This window comes from Grus americana, chromosome 28 (genome assembly GCF_028858705.1).
Source record: "Grus americana isolate bGruAme1 chromosome 28, bGruAme1.mat, whole genome shotgun sequence".
Lineage (NCBI taxonomy): Eukaryota > Metazoa > Chordata > Aves > Gruiformes > Gruidae > Grus > Grus americana.
This window is the reverse complement of record NC_072879.1, coordinates 4,613,997-4,634,175: the sequence shown is the minus strand read 5'-3', so window position 1 is coordinate 4,634,175 and position 20,179 is coordinate 4,613,997. Positions and strand designations below refer to the sequence as shown.

The 20,179-nt window shown below is 44.4% G+C and overlaps 1 protein-coding gene across 6 annotated transcripts in view; it reads right to left on the bottom strand.

The window, feature by feature from the left end:
* The window catches only part of RFX2 (regulatory factor X2), a 59,144-nt gene that overhangs the window by 8,169 nt on the left and 30,796 nt on the right, over positions 1-20,179 (bottom strand). For 2 of the 6 annotated variants that reach the window (XM_054805580.1, XM_054805581.1), the window contains exons 3-11: positions 17,729-17,818; positions 16,669-16,748; positions 15,799-16,063; positions 11,485-11,559; positions 5,698-5,879; positions 3,298-3,417; positions 2,424-2,539; positions 1,536-1,654; positions 1,100-1,212 (exon numbers count right to left, since the gene is read on the bottom strand). In XM_054805580.1, the coding sequence (XP_054661555.1) occupies positions 1,100-1,212; positions 1,536-1,654; positions 2,424-2,539; positions 3,298-3,417; positions 5,698-5,879; positions 11,485-11,559; positions 15,799-16,063; positions 16,669-16,748; positions 17,729-17,818 (1,160 nt within the window). Of the gene's footprint in view, positions 1-1,099; positions 1,213-1,535; positions 1,655-2,423; positions 2,540-3,297; positions 3,418-5,697; positions 5,880-11,484; positions 11,560-15,798; positions 16,064-16,668; positions 16,749-17,728; positions 17,819-19,162; positions 19,731-20,179 lie in introns of those variants that run through there. The other 4 variants (XM_054805586.1, XM_054805584.1, XM_054805583.1 and 1 more) reach the window with 4 other exon arrangements.

Genomic DNA, 20,179 nt, shown 5'->3' with positions numbered 1-20,179 from the left:
CGCTTCCAGTTTGCCACTTTGATAATACTTTTTGTTTACATTTGTATATGAAGCATGGGGAGGGAGTGCTTTATTTCCTTATCCTGATTATTAGCAGTGGTACGGAGAGGTTCTAGAGCACAGAGCCTTAGCAAGATACGCTAGTTTAGACAGAGCCCTGCAGAAATGCTGCCTCCGGTGTCCAGTGAGCCCATTCATACCTAGCACAGCTCTCTGCGGCGTTGCAATATGCCTGGAGATATACCCTTAAGTACAAGAGATTTCGAAACGATCAAAGCTGCAGTGATTCTTTGTGGGAAAATATCCATTGGGTAACATCTCCTGAGGACAACAGGGCCATATTCTACAGATTATTATGGGGTATTTGGTTATTACTGAAACTTTTGCCGTTTTTCTTCTGAATATAACATGTCAGTATCTGGAGTCCTTATATAATCAGTAGAAGTGGACAATACAGACTTTGAATACAAATTTTAACAAGAAACCTTCACCTTTTCAATTTCTCTATTTTCACTTATTTCCATTCCCCTGTCTCTCGGCAGCAGACTACCAACGCATAAAGGATGAAGAAAAGGCAATAACAACGAGCCAGGCAGGAGTACAAAGATCAGAGCAGCTTCATTTGCCATTATCCGCCTCAAAACACGAGGCACTTAAAGATTTGGATAGCCATCCAAATAAGCAAGTCAGTCTAGATGTCACTAAAACCTCAGAGCTTGAGATGTCACTCAAGCCTGATATCTAATGACATGGAATCGTTACTGTCTCCTCCTGACCGTTTCCGAAAGCACCGTCCCGTTCTCATCCATCCAAATGCTGACTGTATTTTGGATTAGCACTTGTCACAGGAGGTACAAGGCACATAGACGTACGTAATCAGAGCAGATGCTTTCCTCGGAGGTCTGAACTTTGTGCAGTCAATACGATATTAACCACTTCTGACACTCTTTGTAAGGATTCTGCAGGGAAGTAAATACTTTCAAGTCCTACAAAGCCCTCAAAATGCCTAATGAAGCTGAAAATGCTTTATGCATTTTTAAAAGATAAAATGCCACTATAGAATGGAGCATTTGGAAATAATCAAAGCACAGCAGTGTACCTGGATGGCAGAGCAGCAGAGCCATCACTAGATGGTGTTTTAGGACTCCAGAAGGATTGCCACAGTTTCTCAATATAATGAAACTGAAGATTCATTACAACATCCAAAGTCACCTAACAACAAAGAACGTAACTCATTAGCTGCTCTGCTAGCATCTTGTCACACAGTGTAAGCAGAAATCTCATGTGCAGCCATTGAGATTAAATAATTTACAAGAAAAATAACAAAAAGGGCACTGTTTTACTAACAAACATAACATAAAACAGGTCAAGCAATGAAAAAATAACATAAAGTGCAATATTTGAGTTGTAATACCTAGCAAATGAAGCATTCCCTATTACATTCTAGCTTTTCCTAAGAGCAGGATATGAGATGAGCCCATGAATTACGTCCCACATCAATTACTAAATCAACTGAAAATATTCAAAATAATCACCTCGCAGTGTCGCCTGTAAAGAATCTGCAGAGTTTTCACATCATTCATGGTGACCCCTTCCTGTAAGAGGACGTTACCTAGATCGGGGTCTGGGAACTCAGGAAAGACATGGGTTACATCTAGGAAAAGGAAAAAAAAAAAAAAAAGATTGGGAAAGATGGTGAGAGTTAGGAGCACTCAGTTACGCAGGTCTACAGATGAGTGCAAGGTGCTGCCGTTGCTGGTGGCTGTCTTTCACGTTTCAGTTGGGATGAAACAGGAGAAATGAGATCCATAATCTGGTACTTTCTCTGATTCATGCTGTTGTACTGGGCAAAAAAGCAAACCACCACAGCCCATTTATTCAGCGTGGAAAGGAAAATGTTTCCTTTCTATAATAAAAGAAACAGGAATACATTGCCCTCATCTACCACGCTTCCCATTAGATTTTCTCTGAAGCCTGAAAAATGTCTCTCTAGTATTTTGAGAGTACAATGGAAAATATAATTGGACAGCAGACGTATCAGGAACAATTGTGTTTCAGAGCTGGCTGGGGTTTGGTATCTCTGCTTGAGTGATGGAGACACGTAGATCCACGACCAGCAAAGCCAGAGAGCTTGTCTCACAAGGAGAAGGTCCGTACGGATCCGTGCAGTCGGATACATATTGCAGCCTTTGCAGTGAAGAGAAATGCTCTTCTCCCTCTGGCAGCCTGTCTTAGCAAGGCTCTTCAGGACCTCCACTCCTTCCATCCAATTTGGATAAAATCAGCTGGATTAAAACCATAGTTAGAGGGAACTGAGCGACCTGACAGTACAAGGAAAAAGCCTTGCTGGACAAGACCCTCCTTCCTCTTAAAGTTGTAAGCCTAGATGCGAGATATCTAACACATTAAAGCAGTCTCCTCACCTATGAATTGCTGATGATGTTGACTTTGAGCAGCAACCGATTGCTCTGGCGTCGTGTGCAGGTTACTGTTGGACCCACTCTCTGCCATGCCATCCATCTTCTGCGCTGGTCTGTACCTAAATTTAGAGTGTGGTTGGGATTTACACAGGCACAAGCAAACACGTACACGGTTTCTGCAACCCAGTCATGCAGACTTTTGCGTTCGTCATATAATACATGAGGCTACATTCAAGGCCAGCATTTTGAGGGCTGACCATTTATATCATCTACTCAAGTGGAGGCGGAAAATGAGAACCTCCTTTTGAAAAGCACTCCCCAAGACAGGATTAAAGGGGTTAAGATGTTTGCTCAGGGTGACATAAAAAAAAAAAAAAAAAGAAAATGAGCAGCAGAGCTGGAATGGGTGCAGACTTTGCTTGAGAATTGGCTTTTGCACTTACTGTCTGTTTGGGAGCTGAAGAAATAAATTCTTCTGCTCCTTCTTCACTCCAGCAAGAACTAGAAGCATCTGCGCTTCCAGGAGGCAATTCCAAATTCCTTTGCACATTGTGTTTTATATTCAAAATTACTCAGACACAGGACTAACCACAGTCCAACCTAACCTTGAACGTTTCCAGGGATGGGGCGTCTACCAGAAATGGTTTTGGAACCTGTCCACTACTCGGAGTGGCCAGTGACTTGCAGCCCCCTCTTCCACAGCTCAGCCCTGGCACTTCAGCAACTCTTGGGTTTGAACTGTCCCAACGTGCTCCCTTTGCTCCCAGGCAAAGCCAGGTCCCAAGATGGGGTCTGCTGCGTTCTTTGGGAAAGGACCCATGCCCACGGCGGCATCGGAGGCACCGCCGGTGAGCTCCGAGACGCTGGGAGCACCTACCTTTGCTTCTGGTGGATGGGCTGCTGCCTCATTGCCATGTACTGAGTGTCCTCCTGCAAGCGGTTCAGCGGAGACTCTGGTTTTAGACGGATCCCATAATAATGATATTTGGAGTTTCCCCTGGAAGTACCAGCGTTGAAATTGCTCAGTGTAAACCAGTGAATGGAAGGGACATCGTAGCCCGGCAATTTACTCTTAGGCTTGTTTGGACAATACACCCTACTTCTTACAGCACACGCTGGTTTGCTGCCAAGCGCTATTCGAATGGCTGAACTAACGAACTAATGAATGCCATCATCCCCTATAAAATTTAAAACCACATGTCGCAAAGTTCAGTGACATCCACATTTAAAACCCGGCAAGGTTTGTTCCAAGTAACCCATGGTAACTGGAGAAGAAGAGACAAGAGTTACAATACAAAGTGTTATTAAACAGAGTAACAGAAAGACCTCAAGGGACACTTTGCCATTTGATTAGCGTTTAAGGATTTGTTTTTTCCATAAAAACAAACTTCCATCTTTATCTAGACTTGGATAAAACAAGCCTGACTGAATGGTCAACTACGATAAGAAAAAAGTCTTTCTGTTGCCAGCACTTTCACAGCAACGGCAACGGGCTTTGATGTGGCTTTGTTCTTGGAGTTGCTCATTTCTGTAGTTCTGTAAAAACTGAAAGCTGTTTGCAAGCAAAAGAGGCTGCAATTCTTTTTCCTTTGCTGGTCAGTAAAGCTGCTGTGATGCTCCTTAGGAGAATGTCTTTCCATCACATTAGACAGATGTGTCAGTTAAAGGTTTTTCCACCAAACTGGAATTTTTCAGTCATCAAGCATCTGCTTTTGGGAGCGAGAAGGACAATTATGCAGCCATGGATACATGACGACAGAATGTCCACCTTGGCTTTAGCCAATTTGTTGCTGACAACGGTTGAGCTGAGTCCTCGGTGGGAGAGGAGCCCGAGCCAGGGGAGCAGCAGCAGTGTCTCCAGAGCCTTCTTACCGGGGTTGCTTAAAATTAATTTGCTGTGTCACTGTGACCGGGTCTGAAGGCACCTTAAATCCAACAATGCTTCCCGTTGGAAAATTACACAGAGAAATTTCAGAGAGGTATATTTGTCAAAGAATTAAGCCCTTCTTCCTTGTTGGGGGAATCTTCTCTTTTCAAGGGGATGGTTGAATTGCTCAGTCTTTGTCACCGTGCCAAAGGGGTTTACACACACTGAGTGCTCAGGTGTGAAGTACGTTTTGGCCATGTCTTAAGGGACTTTAGGTGCCTGCAAATTAAATAACACCTGCACTTATAATCTAAATGAATGAGTAAGAAAATAATGGTGGACAGCTATTTCCATATTTATTGCGGTTTATTGTATCCTTCCCAGCCTGCACATTTGCAATTTTAGGTGGGTTTTTTCCTTGCTTGTTTTTTCTTTAATCTGTGATGGGATTAAAGAATTTCTCTCTTCTAAAGAAATAATTTCAGAGCTCTTGCACTTGGACCAGTCCGCAGAAATCCAAACTCGCGCCTGCTCTTCCTACGACTGTTGCCATCGCATTCCAGCTGTGGAATGCCCCAGACACATCTGGTTTTGCTCTTGTTTAGAAGCCCAAATATCTAAGCTTGAGTTTTATTATAAAAATCTTACACAATCAGAGCAATCACTGTTTCTCTAGTGCATTAACTACTTTTTTTAACTAGAAGCTGGGATAAAATGCAAACTCAGCTGTGCAGATAGTCTGGATGCTCCCTTGAAGGACACATATGTAATCACAGCAAGTATAATTTCTTATGTTACGCTATTGTTGTCACATCATATGGACCTTTGATGTTTTAAAAGAAAAAATTCTGTCACAAGATTCAGCCTGCCACTTTGGGAATTTAAGAAATAAACCATTTACATCCGTACAGCTTGTCTGCATCAAAGATGTGGGCACAGGTTCTGTTGTCATCCATGATGGAGGAACTTTACTGGACCCAAAGGGAGAAACCGTTTCACTGCATCAGAATTTCAAGCTCAGCAGCTGACAGCAGCAATGGTGAAGACAAGTTACTTCGTCTTTTTGAGACATGGAAAGAGAAGAAGCTTAGGTTCTAATAAAATACTCTCAGACTTCTTAGGAAATGGACTTAGACCAAATTCCACTGTGTAGCTGGACAAGACACTGTCACCAGAGACCTGAAGCGTGTCTGAAATTAACTGTATTGTCAAGCCTCTCACACCGCTGATTCACGGTGAGAAAGCAGCTTTGCCTCACGACACATGGAAATTACTTCTGTGCCTCAGAACAGCAATTTTTTTTCCCCACAACATCATGGCAGGTTGTTTCCGTAGATCTCAGAAGAAAGACTTGCACCTGCTAAAGTTGTAGGAGCTTTTTTTTTTTTTAAAATGTAGATTCATACCAACCTGGTTCCCAGGCGGCGAGTCCTCAGCCCCATGAACACCGAGCGGATCAGTTTGCCGAAGGAAGCGGCGTTCACCGGATCCAATTTGTGCTCCTGACAGTGCCGCAGGTAATGGTTGTAGAGAGAGCTCCTGGGAAGGCTGACGCCTTCCGCCGTCTCGTAGTTGTCCAACAACCACTGGAGCTTTATGCGTGGAAAACATAAATAAATAAAGAACACATGAAAGTCTAAAGAGGGCTGGAACGGGCTGCGTAAAACAACGTCAACGCTTAAATGTCAGGAGAGCCCATCTGACATTAAGAGTTAAAGAGAACTTAAAGCCGGGTAGTTAATTCGTATAATCAGTACTTATGCCAGCTGCATTTTTAAAAAAGTAAAAGGACCCTCAACCCAAAGCCAACAAAACCGCTGTCAGATTTTGCAAGAGCATTAAACCACAGTCCACCTGCCATCTCAGTGTCCACCTCGGATTTGGATGAAATCCTGCAGAGCCAAAACAAAGCCATAAGAAGTTGTGTTTTCCAAGAATAAAGATGTTAAGATATTGTCTAAGAGAAATAAGTCTTAGAGGAAACAAATATGCTGCAAAGTCTTTATTAATTTGAAGATTGGCATGTCTGCAACTCTTCTCCTAACAATAAAATTAGTATTTACCAAAGCAACCTTAAAAATCTGAGGGAGTTCCATCTATTTTTCAAAATGTACTGTCTGAACTTCTTCTGCCATTTCTGTTGATTAAAGCTTGCAATTAGATATAAATTCTTTATACCCAGCCGGTCTGAAAGGGCAGGCCTAGGACACAATGCCAGCACAGGAATTAAAATGCAAAAAGACAAAAACCCCAGTCTCCTTTAATTGGCTAAATGACTTCAGCATCAATAAAATAAGTGTTACATTAAGCGAATTTTTGAGGGAACTAGATGTACAAATGGATTAAAATCCATGTCTTTGGTAAGAACCTTTTCGTTGTCATTGGGGACATTTGGGATTCACATTTTCAAGACTTCCCTCTCCGTCCAGACCTCCATCCCTGCACGCCTAGGAGGCACAGCTCCACCAGAAGCAGCTGCGTTTGCACCAGATCAATGGCAAACCAGACTCAGGTTACGGATGCCAAAATATCGGCCACGTCACCTCCTTGCAACAAATAGTTCAAGCACATATTGTAATGAAGTATGAACTCAGTCTAGAAATCAGCGGGATTTAACCATGGACATGGATGTACAAGCTGTCCCATGCTTTAGTCCTCTCCTCCTACTCCAGTATCTGGCTCTTTCCTACTGTTTTCTCTTGGTGAATCTTTGGGGTCCCAACTCACCATTATATTACTCGAGTTTTATAACGGTAACTCTGTGAAAACACAACCTGAAATGTGCAATGACATCTCTGACTCCTCACTCCACGGAGTTATTTGCAGTTTATGATGTATTTCATCTCCAAGTGTGCTCTCACACCAAGGCTTTTCAGCGCCTATGAATGTCTGCTCTGCGGTTATCGTTCACATATCCAAATTTCAACTTCTGCTACGTAAACAGAGCTGCGTCCAAAGCTGTACAGTTAAAACTATTTCATTCATTGGGTTTGATCCAAAGCAACCACAAGTTCAAATGACTGGATCCATCAGTTTTGGTGGCCTTTGGAGCAGAACATGGGCTGCCACAGCTGGAAGAAGAAAAACCTCTTGGCCATTTTCCCCTCTTTCCACAGAGCTGCTCGTCACCTTCCCACCTTCCTCCAGCGACACATCACCTAGGGTGCTGTTTGATGTGATTTTCCACCAACGAAGATCTTTCTGACCTCCAAACCCTACAGTCCTAACGGGTGGTGGTTGCTCATGAGCCGCATCCCTTCGTGCCCTCATCTGCAGAAGAGACGTCCCTGGGAAGTCCCAAAGAGCTGTTCTGGACCTCTGAGCTTCCCCCACCCATTAAGCTATCTCTAACAAAAACAAATCAGTGTTTTGGTCATAAAAGACCAGCAGGAGCTCAGATTTTAGGTAGTCCACATCTGTGCTAATTTTGGCCCATCCCTTGTATTTAAAAGATTAATGATTAAGAAGCTTCTTTTTTCTTTTTTTTTCCTTAAACCATTTATTTTATTTATCCTATGGAAGATACTGAACGTGGGTTAGCTATTTATTTTCTAAACCTGTTCCAACTGCAAGCTTTATAGTTACATGTTACTATGGAAAATTCAGATATAGGTAAAATCCTCTCATTTAAGTTTGATCCTAGACATTTTTAGTCTAATCCCAGATATTTCTAAAATATTCCCTTCATCTTCCAGCTTTCTTTTTTCCGCAAGTGTCTTTTTATATTCCTTTAAACATTACAGAGTTTCACAATATGAACTCCCACTCCTGAATTAGAAATCTATTACGAAACGCACAAAAGAGCTTAAAAAAGAAATCTGTCAGAATATAAATAATTTTCAAAACATGGTTTTTGCTCTTCCTGCATTAGTAATAACAGGCCAGGCACTTAAAATGAGAACATTAAAGATTCTTTCCATTTGTACCCCTTATTCTGTTTCCCTTTTGAATTTTGCTCAGTTGTGACAATGACAAGACATTCTACAGTTTCAATTGTTTATACAGCGATCAGGTTCCAATAAAATCCCTCTGCAGCAGAATGCTGCTTTGTTTGTTACAGGCACTACAGGGGAACATTTCCATCTCCTTTCTACTTTATATTTCTACTGACTGTTTGTTTGGATTTAAAAAAAAATAATCATAATCTTTAGCCTGCCTTTCTCCACCGAGCAGGAGATTCATCCTTCATTAAGTCATTACATTTCTCCCCTGGCCAAGGAAGAATTATTCCCTTTAATAGTTTTCCTATTGCTCTGCTCAGTCTCAATTTAGGTGTTTCCACCTAAACGCTATTTGGGGATAAGATCTTTTTCCTCAGGGGAAAAACTCCATCAGCACTTACCTAAGAGCCATTCACCCACAAGGAAGAAGTCCAATGGGTTTTTGGTGGTTTTTGTTTTCTAGGCAGTGAGGAAAATAGACATTTTCTATGTATATATGTAAAATATCCTACTCCTATGAGCACTACGGCCATCTGGGAACCGCAGGGCCTCAGGGCAGGTTGTAGCATCCAACTACTGCCTTATGCGCCTCGCTTTAGGCACCCGTGTATGAAAATTGTAGTGGTTTTTCTCAAATTTCTTCGCATCATCTGCAAGCTCAGGATTGGCGAAGAAGTAATCCTCTGACCCAGCGACTCTGGAACACACTTGTGAGCAGAGCTTTTTCAGTACCACTAATGGATTGACATGATTTCATTAGAAACTTCATGTGTCACTTGGCTATTAACATTAGCTTTGGCTTCTAAATTTGATATTTCAAGTGCACTTAAATAACCTCTCAGAGAGTATTTGAAGGTAAATTAAGTTATCAAGTGTGGCTCCATTTCACATTAACTTTGTTTAAACAGCATTATGTAAAAAATTCCCTCTTGACTGAGATACCTTTGGGTTTCCTTTTTTTTAAAAAACAAAAAAACCCTCCCAAAACCCCAAAGATTCCTAGCATGAAACATCTGCTGACGGCAACGAAATAAACCATTATCCCAAGAATTTACAGATCTGCAAAATGCGAAGTTTAAAACGAGGGACAGAACACTTAATGAAAAACTCTGCGACCTTAAGACTAAAAGCAATTAAGTGACAACTAATAGTGCAATTAGCATTATCTAACAACTTCCCCGGCTACAAGCTTTTGCCAAGCTCATATTTTGCTTTCAGCCTCGACAAATCCCAGTCACCTGCTGCTTCACGTTCTGGTTCTTGTGCGCAAGCCTGACAATATCGTGTGTCAGTCACACAAGCGTTTGGGATAGGTAATCCTCTGTCTGGGGTTTTTGGGGTTTTTTTAACATAAAGAGGTGGGAACTGCAACATCCCGGATAGCAGAAACCCTGGTAACACAACGCGTGCCAGGGAACACGCGCAGAGAGGTTTCAGCGCTGCACGTTCACCGGGCTGTCCCGCACATTGCGGTTGGGAGCGACCTCTGGCAGTCTCCGGGTGGGAGATGCCCCATCCCTGGAAACATTCACGGTCGGGTTGGACGTGCCGCATTTCCTACGGGCACTGCTCGTACCATCCTCTCCTCCTTATTCCCACACGTCTGCAGACATCGCTCTGCGCTCCGGAAAGGCAGAGCAAGGACACCGGAGGTGCATGGGGCAGCAAAGGTTCCCCAGGTTTCCTTGGCTCAGGCTCTGCGCCTTGGCAGAGGGAATTACCCACCCCGGCCCTGGAGCTGCCCAGGGCAGCACGGTGCTTGTGCCTGGACCGACATCTTCAGCGGGGACGAGCGGAGAGCTGATGTGTACACACACGCTCAGGAAGTAGTTTATTTGCTTTAGAATTTGTAAGAGAACTTAAGCCTTATGTCAAACCATGAACTGTGACCTAAGAAGAGAGACATTATGTTCTTTGTTTCTACCCTGTAAGGCAAGGGTGGGGAAGATCTGATCAGAGGATGGATCGGGCTCCAACGCCATCCTGCACAGCCTGCAGTCAGATAAAATCTCTTTTCTATCTTCGCTTTCTTTCCTCTGCCCTTTTCCTGCTTTTTTTTTTTTTCCAAACCTCCTTCAGTATCACACCACGACCCACCCCGTCCTTATCCACTCTGTCCCTCTCTGCACTGGGATGCACAAGAAAAATTCCGCAGAGCAACAGCATCCATAGACAAATCTGCGCGGCACTCAGGGCACAGCACAGGCGTGTGAGCATGGCCACAGCCTGGGACAGGAAGGATGCACAGAGATGCTCAGGACAGGAATTACCAGCCTGATTCTGCAGGTTTGTGTTTCCCCAACTTTCAATTTGTAGAAGCTGAAATAAGGATCGAGCTCATCCAAGACCCCTGGCTTGGAGTTGGGCATCGGCTTAAGAGAATCAGACCGTTAGGGTTAACATTCCTTTCATGTTCTCAGGCTATTTCTCTAGGGTGAAGAGAGCAAAGATTTTTTTTGCAGGACCTAATAATGACAACAGATCTGCCCCCAAATACAAAGCAAAAGGAAATCTGTTAGAATAAAGAAATACCACTTTGTGCACTGTGACTTATCAGTGCAGAACATGCTTCAGCCAAAACACAATGAAGTCAAAGCAAGTCCAATGACATCATTAGGACTTGAATTAGACCCTTCAAATCCCACACAAGCATGCACTCCCCATTAAGCATTACTGCACGGGAGCCATAAACCACGATGCAGAAGGCCCAGTAGAACAGTGGGAACTTCACACAAAGCAGGGAAATTGTTGGCGTAGTGAGAAGAGAGAGGTCTAGCAAATGGATTTAGCATAGCATCGTAACAGTAACCGTCTTCCTGAGGTACAGAGAGAGGCAATAAAGGCATTCACAGGAGCAGGCTTTCGGTACGCGCTATCTGAGGGATATCTGTCACGATTCGCGCCAAGTTATCGCTGTAGAATTGCAAGTTACTTTCCAGCCATCTTTCAATTCCAGTGAAAGGAAAGAACTTCCTCAAATGTGTTTATCTAATTGCCAGCAATTTCCATTGCAAGGCAGATGAAATAAATAAACACAGGGTAGAGGCAGTTAACAGAACCCAGAGTATCTCATAAACTAACAGTAACATCGTGGCACTATTTGCAGATTCTTGTTTCTTGGGAATGGGCTGCGTTGGGCAGCACAGCTGAATCACAGGCTGCTTTGAGTGGCTCGTGCTGTTGAATACACCAAAGGGCTACAAATAATGCTCCTACCAAAGCGGGAAAGAGGTTGTAAATTCCGATTGTAACTTACATGGCTGTTGAGCAAACTGCTTTTGTGTGATGTAATCCCTTCATTTTTTTGTAGGTTTTCAATCGCCATTTCAAGCTAAAGAAAATGTGCACAGGGGAGAAAAAAAAGGAAAAAAGAAAAAGAAAGGAAATCAGATAGTTAGCAACAGCCAAGATTAATATTTCTTTATTAATATTTGAATGATTAATGCTTTATAACCACAGGCTTGTGAAAAAGAGGCAAACAGATGAGGCACAGTCCTTATGGGATGAAGCTGCAGAGACGTTATTGTATGGCATGCAAACTAACACCACAGCAGGAATCCCTATTAGGGCGAAAGAGCGAGACCAGGGGGCTTTTGATCTTCCACCACATGCATTGCCCATTTATAAAAGAGAAGCAGTTTTCCTTCTCCTTTCCCCTTCATGCCTACACCAAAACACCAGCAGACAGATACGCTGCAGCGGGTCAAAGGAGATTTGTTACAGAGAAGGTGCGTTTTACCCACATCTTTCAGGAAAACTGGAAGCGATGACTTCAGTTATTATTACTTCTTAACATTTTGACAAAAAAACTAACGGCAACTAAATAGTACAGGGGCACGAGGAGGGGTGACACACAGAACGCATAAGCTGGAACGGATAAGAGCTCTTTGCTACTGAAGAGCCTGCAAAGGGACTCTGAAGGAAGAAGAAGGGTTTCAGTTAAGTGATCTTCTTCCTGCAAAGACAGGCTGGTGCATCTCGATGCTGCTTGTGCTCATTTCCATTGACCTCAGAGCTTCCGCAAGCGGAGTCATGGCAAGGCATTCAGGCCCCTGAAGAGTCACCTTGCTTCCCTCTGCCTAGCTTCTGTCCTACACTCAGCCCAGCTACGGCTGCCGCCTTGTGCCCCGACCCTCTCCTGGACCCTTCTTGTCTTCTCCTTTCTGCTACTGGGGCTCCCTTGGCAATGTCTGGCAAACTACTTAACAGAGGGCTGCCGGACCCAGAGCTCCAGTGCTCCTGAGCACAGGCTTTTTTGCAAGTGAGGAAGGAAAAAAAACCCCAAAATAAACAAAAAACCCCCACATTAGGTGACTGGCAAGAGCAGAACCAGAACTAGAGTTTCTCTCTAGTAGATGTGCTCAAAGCCCTGTTATCTGTGACCTGTTAAGAGTAGGCAGGCCAAGGTGGCACACATCAGCCGGTAAAACTTTCACTCAGCAGCTATCTCTAGCATCTGCCCTCATTTAACGTGCATGGTCGCGCACTCAGCTGTAGGGACGTGCACAGAGCATCACATCTGCACAGTGATCCGTCAACGACCTCCTTCGCACACGAGCTAGCTCCCTGGACTCCAGTTCGCACCGGCTCATAGCGCAGCAAAGATAAAGGTGGAGATAAAACCAGCCATTTACAAAACCAAGCCCTGTCTGCAAGGTGAGGGAACAGAACAGATCTAACTTCTGAAGTAACGTTCCACAAGCAAAGACACAGCCTGTGCTGTACCCATGTCTATCGCGATATTCTGTCCAAGCACCTCCAGTACATCTCCCTTGGTTTCTAGCCAAAAGTGCCACCACTGGGGCACTTCTCAAGAAGTTATGACTGAATTCAAAAAAGGGTGAGTCTAAGACTGTGCGTCAGTGTTTTCTGAGAAAAGTGTCTTGCACACCGTGCTGTGCCATGAGGAACCAAAGGCTGATTGCTGATGCAGCCTTCAGGAAATGAGTCAGTGTTAGAGGGAGACACCGTTTCCTTCCTCTGTTCAAGGAGAAGCACGGTGCTAGTTGAGCAACACCTCTTACGCAAGCACAGAAACACTGCCTGTCCTCTCGGCGTTCCGGTGTCCCATACGAATGGACACCTTCCATCTGCAGAAAAGAAATATGACAGAGGAAAGACTACAAAGCTCTTAAACAGCCCTGCACGAAGGGGAGGAGCTCTGAGCACCCGCTTATGGGAGGTCTCAAGGTTTAAAGGAAGATTAGTAGTGCTCTACGGGCACAGACACTGAATGAGACTGCTTCATGTGCTGTTTCAGCCCGTTCAGCGGAGCAGAACATCCTTATTCCAGCAGATACGGAGGATGGGTTTCTTTAAATATTTGAAGATTTTATTTTAGTGTACCAAACAACCTTACCAAACAACTTTCGATCTCCTGAAGCACCTCTTACATCATTGCTAATTCTGAAGCGCTACCTTCTTCCTGGTCTCCTCTGAAGATACTCTCCTTGCTGTCCCCTCCGGGGTCTCAGTGTCGGCTCTGCCTCAAGCATTCAACACCCTCCTTGCAGCTGCCTCTCACGTTGCCAGACCCTCACATTGCTGGCCACTTTGACATCCATCCCCTTTCCACTACACCCCCAAGGCCACGTGCAAATGCTACGGCTTCCTTGTCTACACCTGCCTGAGCTGTACTTTTCTCTCTCTCCACAAAGCTCTTAATCCTGCCCCAAATACATTTGGTCAGAACTACAGGCTCTCTGGCCTCTTTAACACCAGCCTTTCCTACTCTCTATTTAAGCAAGACACTGCAATGAAAAATAACATTCCTACCCATTGATTTGATTTAGTCATTGCTCTCCTTAAGCCTGTCCACCCATTATTATGTGAAATTCAAAGCAGTTATCACGGCTCTGCTCTGGCCCCCTCCGACTCTGGTCTGTGCGGAAAGAACTGAAAGCCACACATAGACACATCCTTATTCTGTCTTCCATCCGCTATTTCACCCATCTTGAGCCCCTCCACGAGAGCCACAGGCATTTTGTGTTAAAATACCTTCAGAAAGCTCATTCCTACATGCAACAGAGTGAATTTTTTTCAGATGCATTTTCATAAAGGTCACTTCCTAAATTCTTTTTTTGATGATTTATCTTTTGTGATAGACAGCTACAAACTAAATCTGTTCATGGGACGTTTCTACTGACACATATTCTACTCGGGCTTTTCACGTTGTGCCCATCACCATGGTAATTAAAGAAAAAAACAACCAAAAAACCACCAAAAGCCAAGAGTAACTTTGTGCAGCTTTGCAAGATGCAGTCCCACGCAGGTGACAAGATCAGCAGCTACTTCCTTCAAAATAACAAGCTTGAGCAAAAATGAGAAGATGGTCCAATGCTAGATTTTAACTATGAACCGTTAAAATACACACACACACAATTCTCACACAAGAAATAAACCCCAGCTAATCCAGATGCATCTCTTCCACCCAAAGCTACAGACACCTTTCCCCTACTTCTACCTAAGGCAGAGCACATTTACTTCAGGATCAAAGGCAACCTTTCAAGGCACAGAGATTCAAAAAACATGAAGTGTATATTCTAAAACTCAGTGGGAAAAGAAAGTAAAACCTAACCGGCCAGATCTTCAAGAGTTCTCAGTAGCAAACGGCTCCTGTTTTCCTCCCTGGGCGCTGCCGTTCACATTTTAAAATCTGGCCACGTACACTGAATTACACCTACATTTGTAATGATGTTTACATACAAATGTATAAACACATGTAAGTCGGTCTGAAAAGAGAAGGTGAGCAGAGCTCCAACCCACTCCTGGCTGCAGCTGCTACTAAGGGCTGGTAGATTCTCAGATAAAAGCCCTGGTAGCTTCTAGGCGCAGCAAGGCTGTTTTGGGTTAATAGTTGTATCCCCCTGAGTCCCACACAACTGTACAGATGTGCTTCAGGCAACCTGGCGCCTTGATTGACAGTTGGAGGGACGTGATTAAAAAAAATAATAAATTTAAAACATTTCTGTTTGATCAGCATTACTCCTAAAATACATTTTCTGCAACATACAGCATGGACAGAATACACAATGGTGTAGGAGATATACAAAGGCTTTTCAATCACTGTGCGTTTGGCATGATCAGCTTGACATACCTTATGTGCTAATTATCCGCTGCGTTAATAATGGATTTTTCAGGTCTCTTCATAATTAAAAATATATTTATATATTTCTTTATTTTGGGTAAGCCAAGCTCCATGTTCAGATGTTATACTTATTAGAAAATGTAAATATAGATAATTCTTTTGAATTGGAAAGCCAAAACATTTTGCTCAGGGGGAAGAAAACAACCCCCCTGAGAATTTTCTCTTATCTCCACGCTGTGTAATTTCAGTGATCCACTCAGAAAGTTTGACAAGCCTCTGCCCACCAGCAAGAGAGACATCCCAAACTCCCATTGCAAAATATCTGTAGTACACCAGTGTCTATTCTCTCGCTTGCATTTGCATGGCATGTTATACAGACATATACACAATGATAACTATAGGAAGTTTTATTTTCTGAAGGCTTTTCAGTTCCCTTGGAATAATTCCTGGCCCCCGAGCTGCAACATCTGCAGGGCTACATACCGTTGCTGGAGAGGAGCGTGAAGTATGTGACAGAGAATGTCTAGTGTTTTCCATCCCCCCATGAATGAGATAGGCTCCCGAGCCGGAGAGGATCGGACTTCCCCCAATGTCCATGGTGATGCCCACCATGTTGTGAGAGGGAATGGCTGTAGGAGAGGATGCCGCTGTAGTCACCTGAGCTCCACCTCCCTGCGGTTCGAAATAGGATGCTGCGCTGCTGGGGGCGTAAATCTGAGCTTCGGTGTTGTAGGAGTAGGCGGCTCGTCTGTCAAAGGAACAATAGGGTCAGGAGGTGGAGAGGAGCTTGCAGATCTAATCTCACGGACAATGGTTTCCAAAATGTGGACCACCTTTTAAAAGGACTGCGTTGTCGGTGGGATTTGTACCATTGAAATTGAACCCTGCCACCCAGGAGTCGCTCTGCAGCCATTGAAGGCTGAGAACATCCCGGAGGGCAGTGGGGGCATCAGGACCAAAGCAGGGGGCACAGCAGAGAGGAGGAAGAGGAAACCTTACAAAATTCCCTTCTTCCTCTAGCAGAGCATTCTGCTCTGGCTCCTAAAGCTGCCCCACTTCACCGCACAATGGGCTGAGCAGAGGAAAATAATGGACCCTTTTACATGGGGAAGAGCAGGATTCCCTGGAGAACAGTCCCCTCCGTGAGATCAATGCCTCCTCCAAGGCTGGAGTCTGGCTGAAACTACCCCTGTGTGCACAACGTAGCAGGTGAAACACTTCCTCCTCTTCCTCCTCTTAACGGCGGGCAGTGCCAGCAACAGCGCTGGGATGGAAGGAGCCTGGGGGGACCGAAGGGCTCAGATCAGCTGGGAGGGGAACAGGGCTCTGCTAGAGCCAACGAGAGACTCTTACATGGTTCCATTGGTATAAACAGCTTCTCCTCCTTCCACATACTGGACCTGGGATGGATATACATGTTGCACGGATTGCACCTGAAACAAGCGTCATAAAATCGAGTTACAGATATGTTATTGCCTAGGAACAGCTGGAGAAATTGCATATTACATCCTTAAACAACTTTCAGCCTTACCTTGACATTTAGGCTTTCTTTTTAAAAGAAAAAGAAAAAGAAAACAAACAAACCCCCCTGCATGCTTAGTAATCCCAAAGGACGTATTTATTTTAAAAGGTCAAATAAAAATAAATAAATAAGTAAGTGCTCCATGAGCAGTGGAAACAATGGAGCTGGGTTTCCTCTGCACACGTCTCAGGCTTGGTTCTCTGCGGGCTAATAAGGGTGAGATCACGCTGCAGCCTTTCCTTCAGAGAGGAGATGGGCAGTGTCCATCTGCACCCCAGACGTAGGTCTGGGAGGGACGCAGTTGCCCTCTGTCAAGTTTTTTTTCCTGAACCTCAGCAACCAAATAAAAAATTGCTAGAGGAAAAAGTCAAGAGAGTCAGACTCACTGTCCACATGAAGCAGCACCACATATGCCTGGTTTCTTAGGAAACCAGGACTGCAAAAGGCAAAGTTCAGATAAATAAAACCACTTGCCTGGCTCTCTGTCACCTAACCTTTCTATGAAGCCACATGCAGCCAGGACATTTATTTGTGTAATTAAAAAAAATCCCAAACACTTTGCCTCTAAAAAAATCTTTACAGAGGAGGACTGCTTTTAAATGGCAATCAAAAGCATCCATCAAATCTTCAAATCTATGAAAGATAACTGCTACAGTAAAGGTTCTTTCTAAACTTTACATATCTTGGGTTTCTTTTGCCATCAGTCTAAGAAAGGAAGAGAGAGATGGAGAAAGCTGCTCTCACAGTGATCTCCAGCTCTCTAATTGCACACAAATCTTTAATTAAGGGTTTTTCTAAGCAGCTCTTGGGCACAGTTTCAAATGTCGTGTGGGACGTGGGGTCCTGTTGACACGGGGGTCCCTGCGTGGTGTCTCACCCCGGAGGTATTACCTGTTGTGGAACCTGCTGAACTCTGGGAACAGAGATTTGCTGCATCTGCGCTCCTTTGGGAGCGGAGCCTGCTGCTTGGACCAAAACCCTCTGAAAGAAGAAGATATAGTAACAAACACTTACTTTCAGTCTGTAACAGAGGTGAGTTAGGTATTCTCTTTCAAACTTTCACGGAAAACTTGCCTCCTACTCCAGAGGCAGCAGAACCCCTTACTTAGCATCCCTGCAGTCCCCATCCTTCCAATGTAACCTGCACCGGACACCAGCCTGAACTCAGTATCCTGAATTTGGGAAAAGCAGAGAGCTGGATCCACATTTTCTGACACAGACCATCTTTAAGTCTCCATGCAAGGAAGTAACAGCAGTTGGTCGACGGGAGGAGCTCAACATGAAGCTGAAGGAGGGTCGATTTAGATTAGATGTTAGAAAGAAATTCTTTACTGTTAGAGTGGTGAGGTACTGGCACAGGTTGCCCAGAGAGGTTGTGGATGCCCCATCCCTGGAAGTGTTCAAGGCCAGGTTGGATGAGGCTTTGGGCAACGTGGTCTAGTGGAGGGTGTCCCTGCCCGCAGCAGGGGGTTGGAACTAGATGATCTTTGAGGTCCCTTCCAACCCAAACCATTCTATGATTCTATGATTCTGTGATTCTATGAGGTTCAGTCGCAGCTAAACAAGAACGACTCCTCACACATTCAGTGAGGCCCGTGGGAACAGAGCCTGGGACACCAGCATGAGAGTTAGAAAGGAAACGTTCAAGCCAAAGATCAATATCGCCTTTTAAACTGATGAGGACCTTCTCCAAGGAGACAGTCATCCTCTGTGGCTTGAGGTTTTACAAATACCCAGCAGATCGGGCCAACAGAACAAAAAGCTGCAAAACAATCCCACATGAATCCTAGAAGAGACCTTGACAATTACTGGCTACCTTATACGTATATATTCATGATTTTTAGCCCTCTGACGCCCTCCCAACATGCCCTCTGTAACCAGTCAGAAATTCTATTCTAGCAGAATTATAGGAATATGATAATTGCCCAGATTTCTAGGCAGCCTCTACATGACCAGTCCCCAGGCTAACCTTCGGTAAATCTGGATACATTGGAGATCCTGCGGCTGAGCTAGCGATAAAGACACACACACTTACGCCATCCATCACTTAGTCCATTTTCTCTCCAAAAGAGGCTGTAACCAGTGCACAATGGGAACATTAAAAGCCCTTTTTCAAGTCAGGCCTCGGCAATGCCACCTACATCAAGGGCTCAGAAAGATCCGTTCCTTTTCTCCTACTTTTTACCCATTCTCTGTCATTGCTTTTACCAAACGACACATCTCCTCCTTTGGCACAGCTGCCCAGCTCAGCTACTTGTGTAATTTGTCACCGCCTGTCCGGTTGCCCCTACTACCTTCCAAGCAAAAAAATTAATCATCCCCAACCTGTAAGATGAGGCCATCCTGTTCATACAGCCTTCGTTCACACTGAAAGGTAGACCAGTGATCAACACCACCAAAGGCTTCAGCCTCACACCAGTCATGCTGCCAGTAATTCATTCCTCGTATTTTCTTTGTGCTGCTGGTGAGAAGGGAAGGCTCTGGACGCTCCTCCTCTTCAACAATCTTCCACAATCCTCTGGGTCTTCCTTAATCCATGGGGTCCCACTCCGCATCTACGTGTCGTGATGCCCGCACCAGCAAAGGCTGGTAACTTCATAATCCAAAGCCGATGATAGGTTTTCTAAACTTCTTAAACATGTTGTCACAGTCAGATTCACACTAATGACCGACGATCTCTACGATACTTGACACTATTGATCAGGGGTATCCACATCATCACAATATGAACAAGAAACGTCACCCAGACAAATCGAAGATGGGAAGGCTGAAAGATGACAGGGCTGGCCAACCGCGCACTGAATCACACGATGTGAATGTCCAAGCCTGATGAATCGAATGCTCCTACCATTCACAATTTTTAATTGTTTCTTTTCGTCAGCATCCAATGGCAGCTACTTCTGCTCACTTGGGAGTTGTAGAAGGGTGTAGCTAAGTTATACCCACCCATCCTCTTATCCCTCCAGCTTCCTGTGACAGAAACTCCTTTTGATAGTTCCCCAAATGGCATAAAAAGAAACCAGTTTTACTTAACCCTTCCTGTTTTGCATTAGATAGTTTTTGTTCATCAGCTGCAGCTATCATTTCTCTCCTCTCAGGAGACCTCCCAGGTGCATCGTATTCATGAACATGGATCATGAATCCCCGCTCCCCAATTTAAATGTCAAGATCCACCTACCAAAGGAAGAGACCAGCATGTGGCTCCTTCACCCCCGCCCCACACTAGCAGTCCCCCCACCTCTTCTCTGTTGGGCTTGGTACCCTGTTTGCAGAGATGCCTTTAAGGACAGTTTCATTTTCTCCTGCTCTTATTGACACACCAAATAACGACAACAGGATATT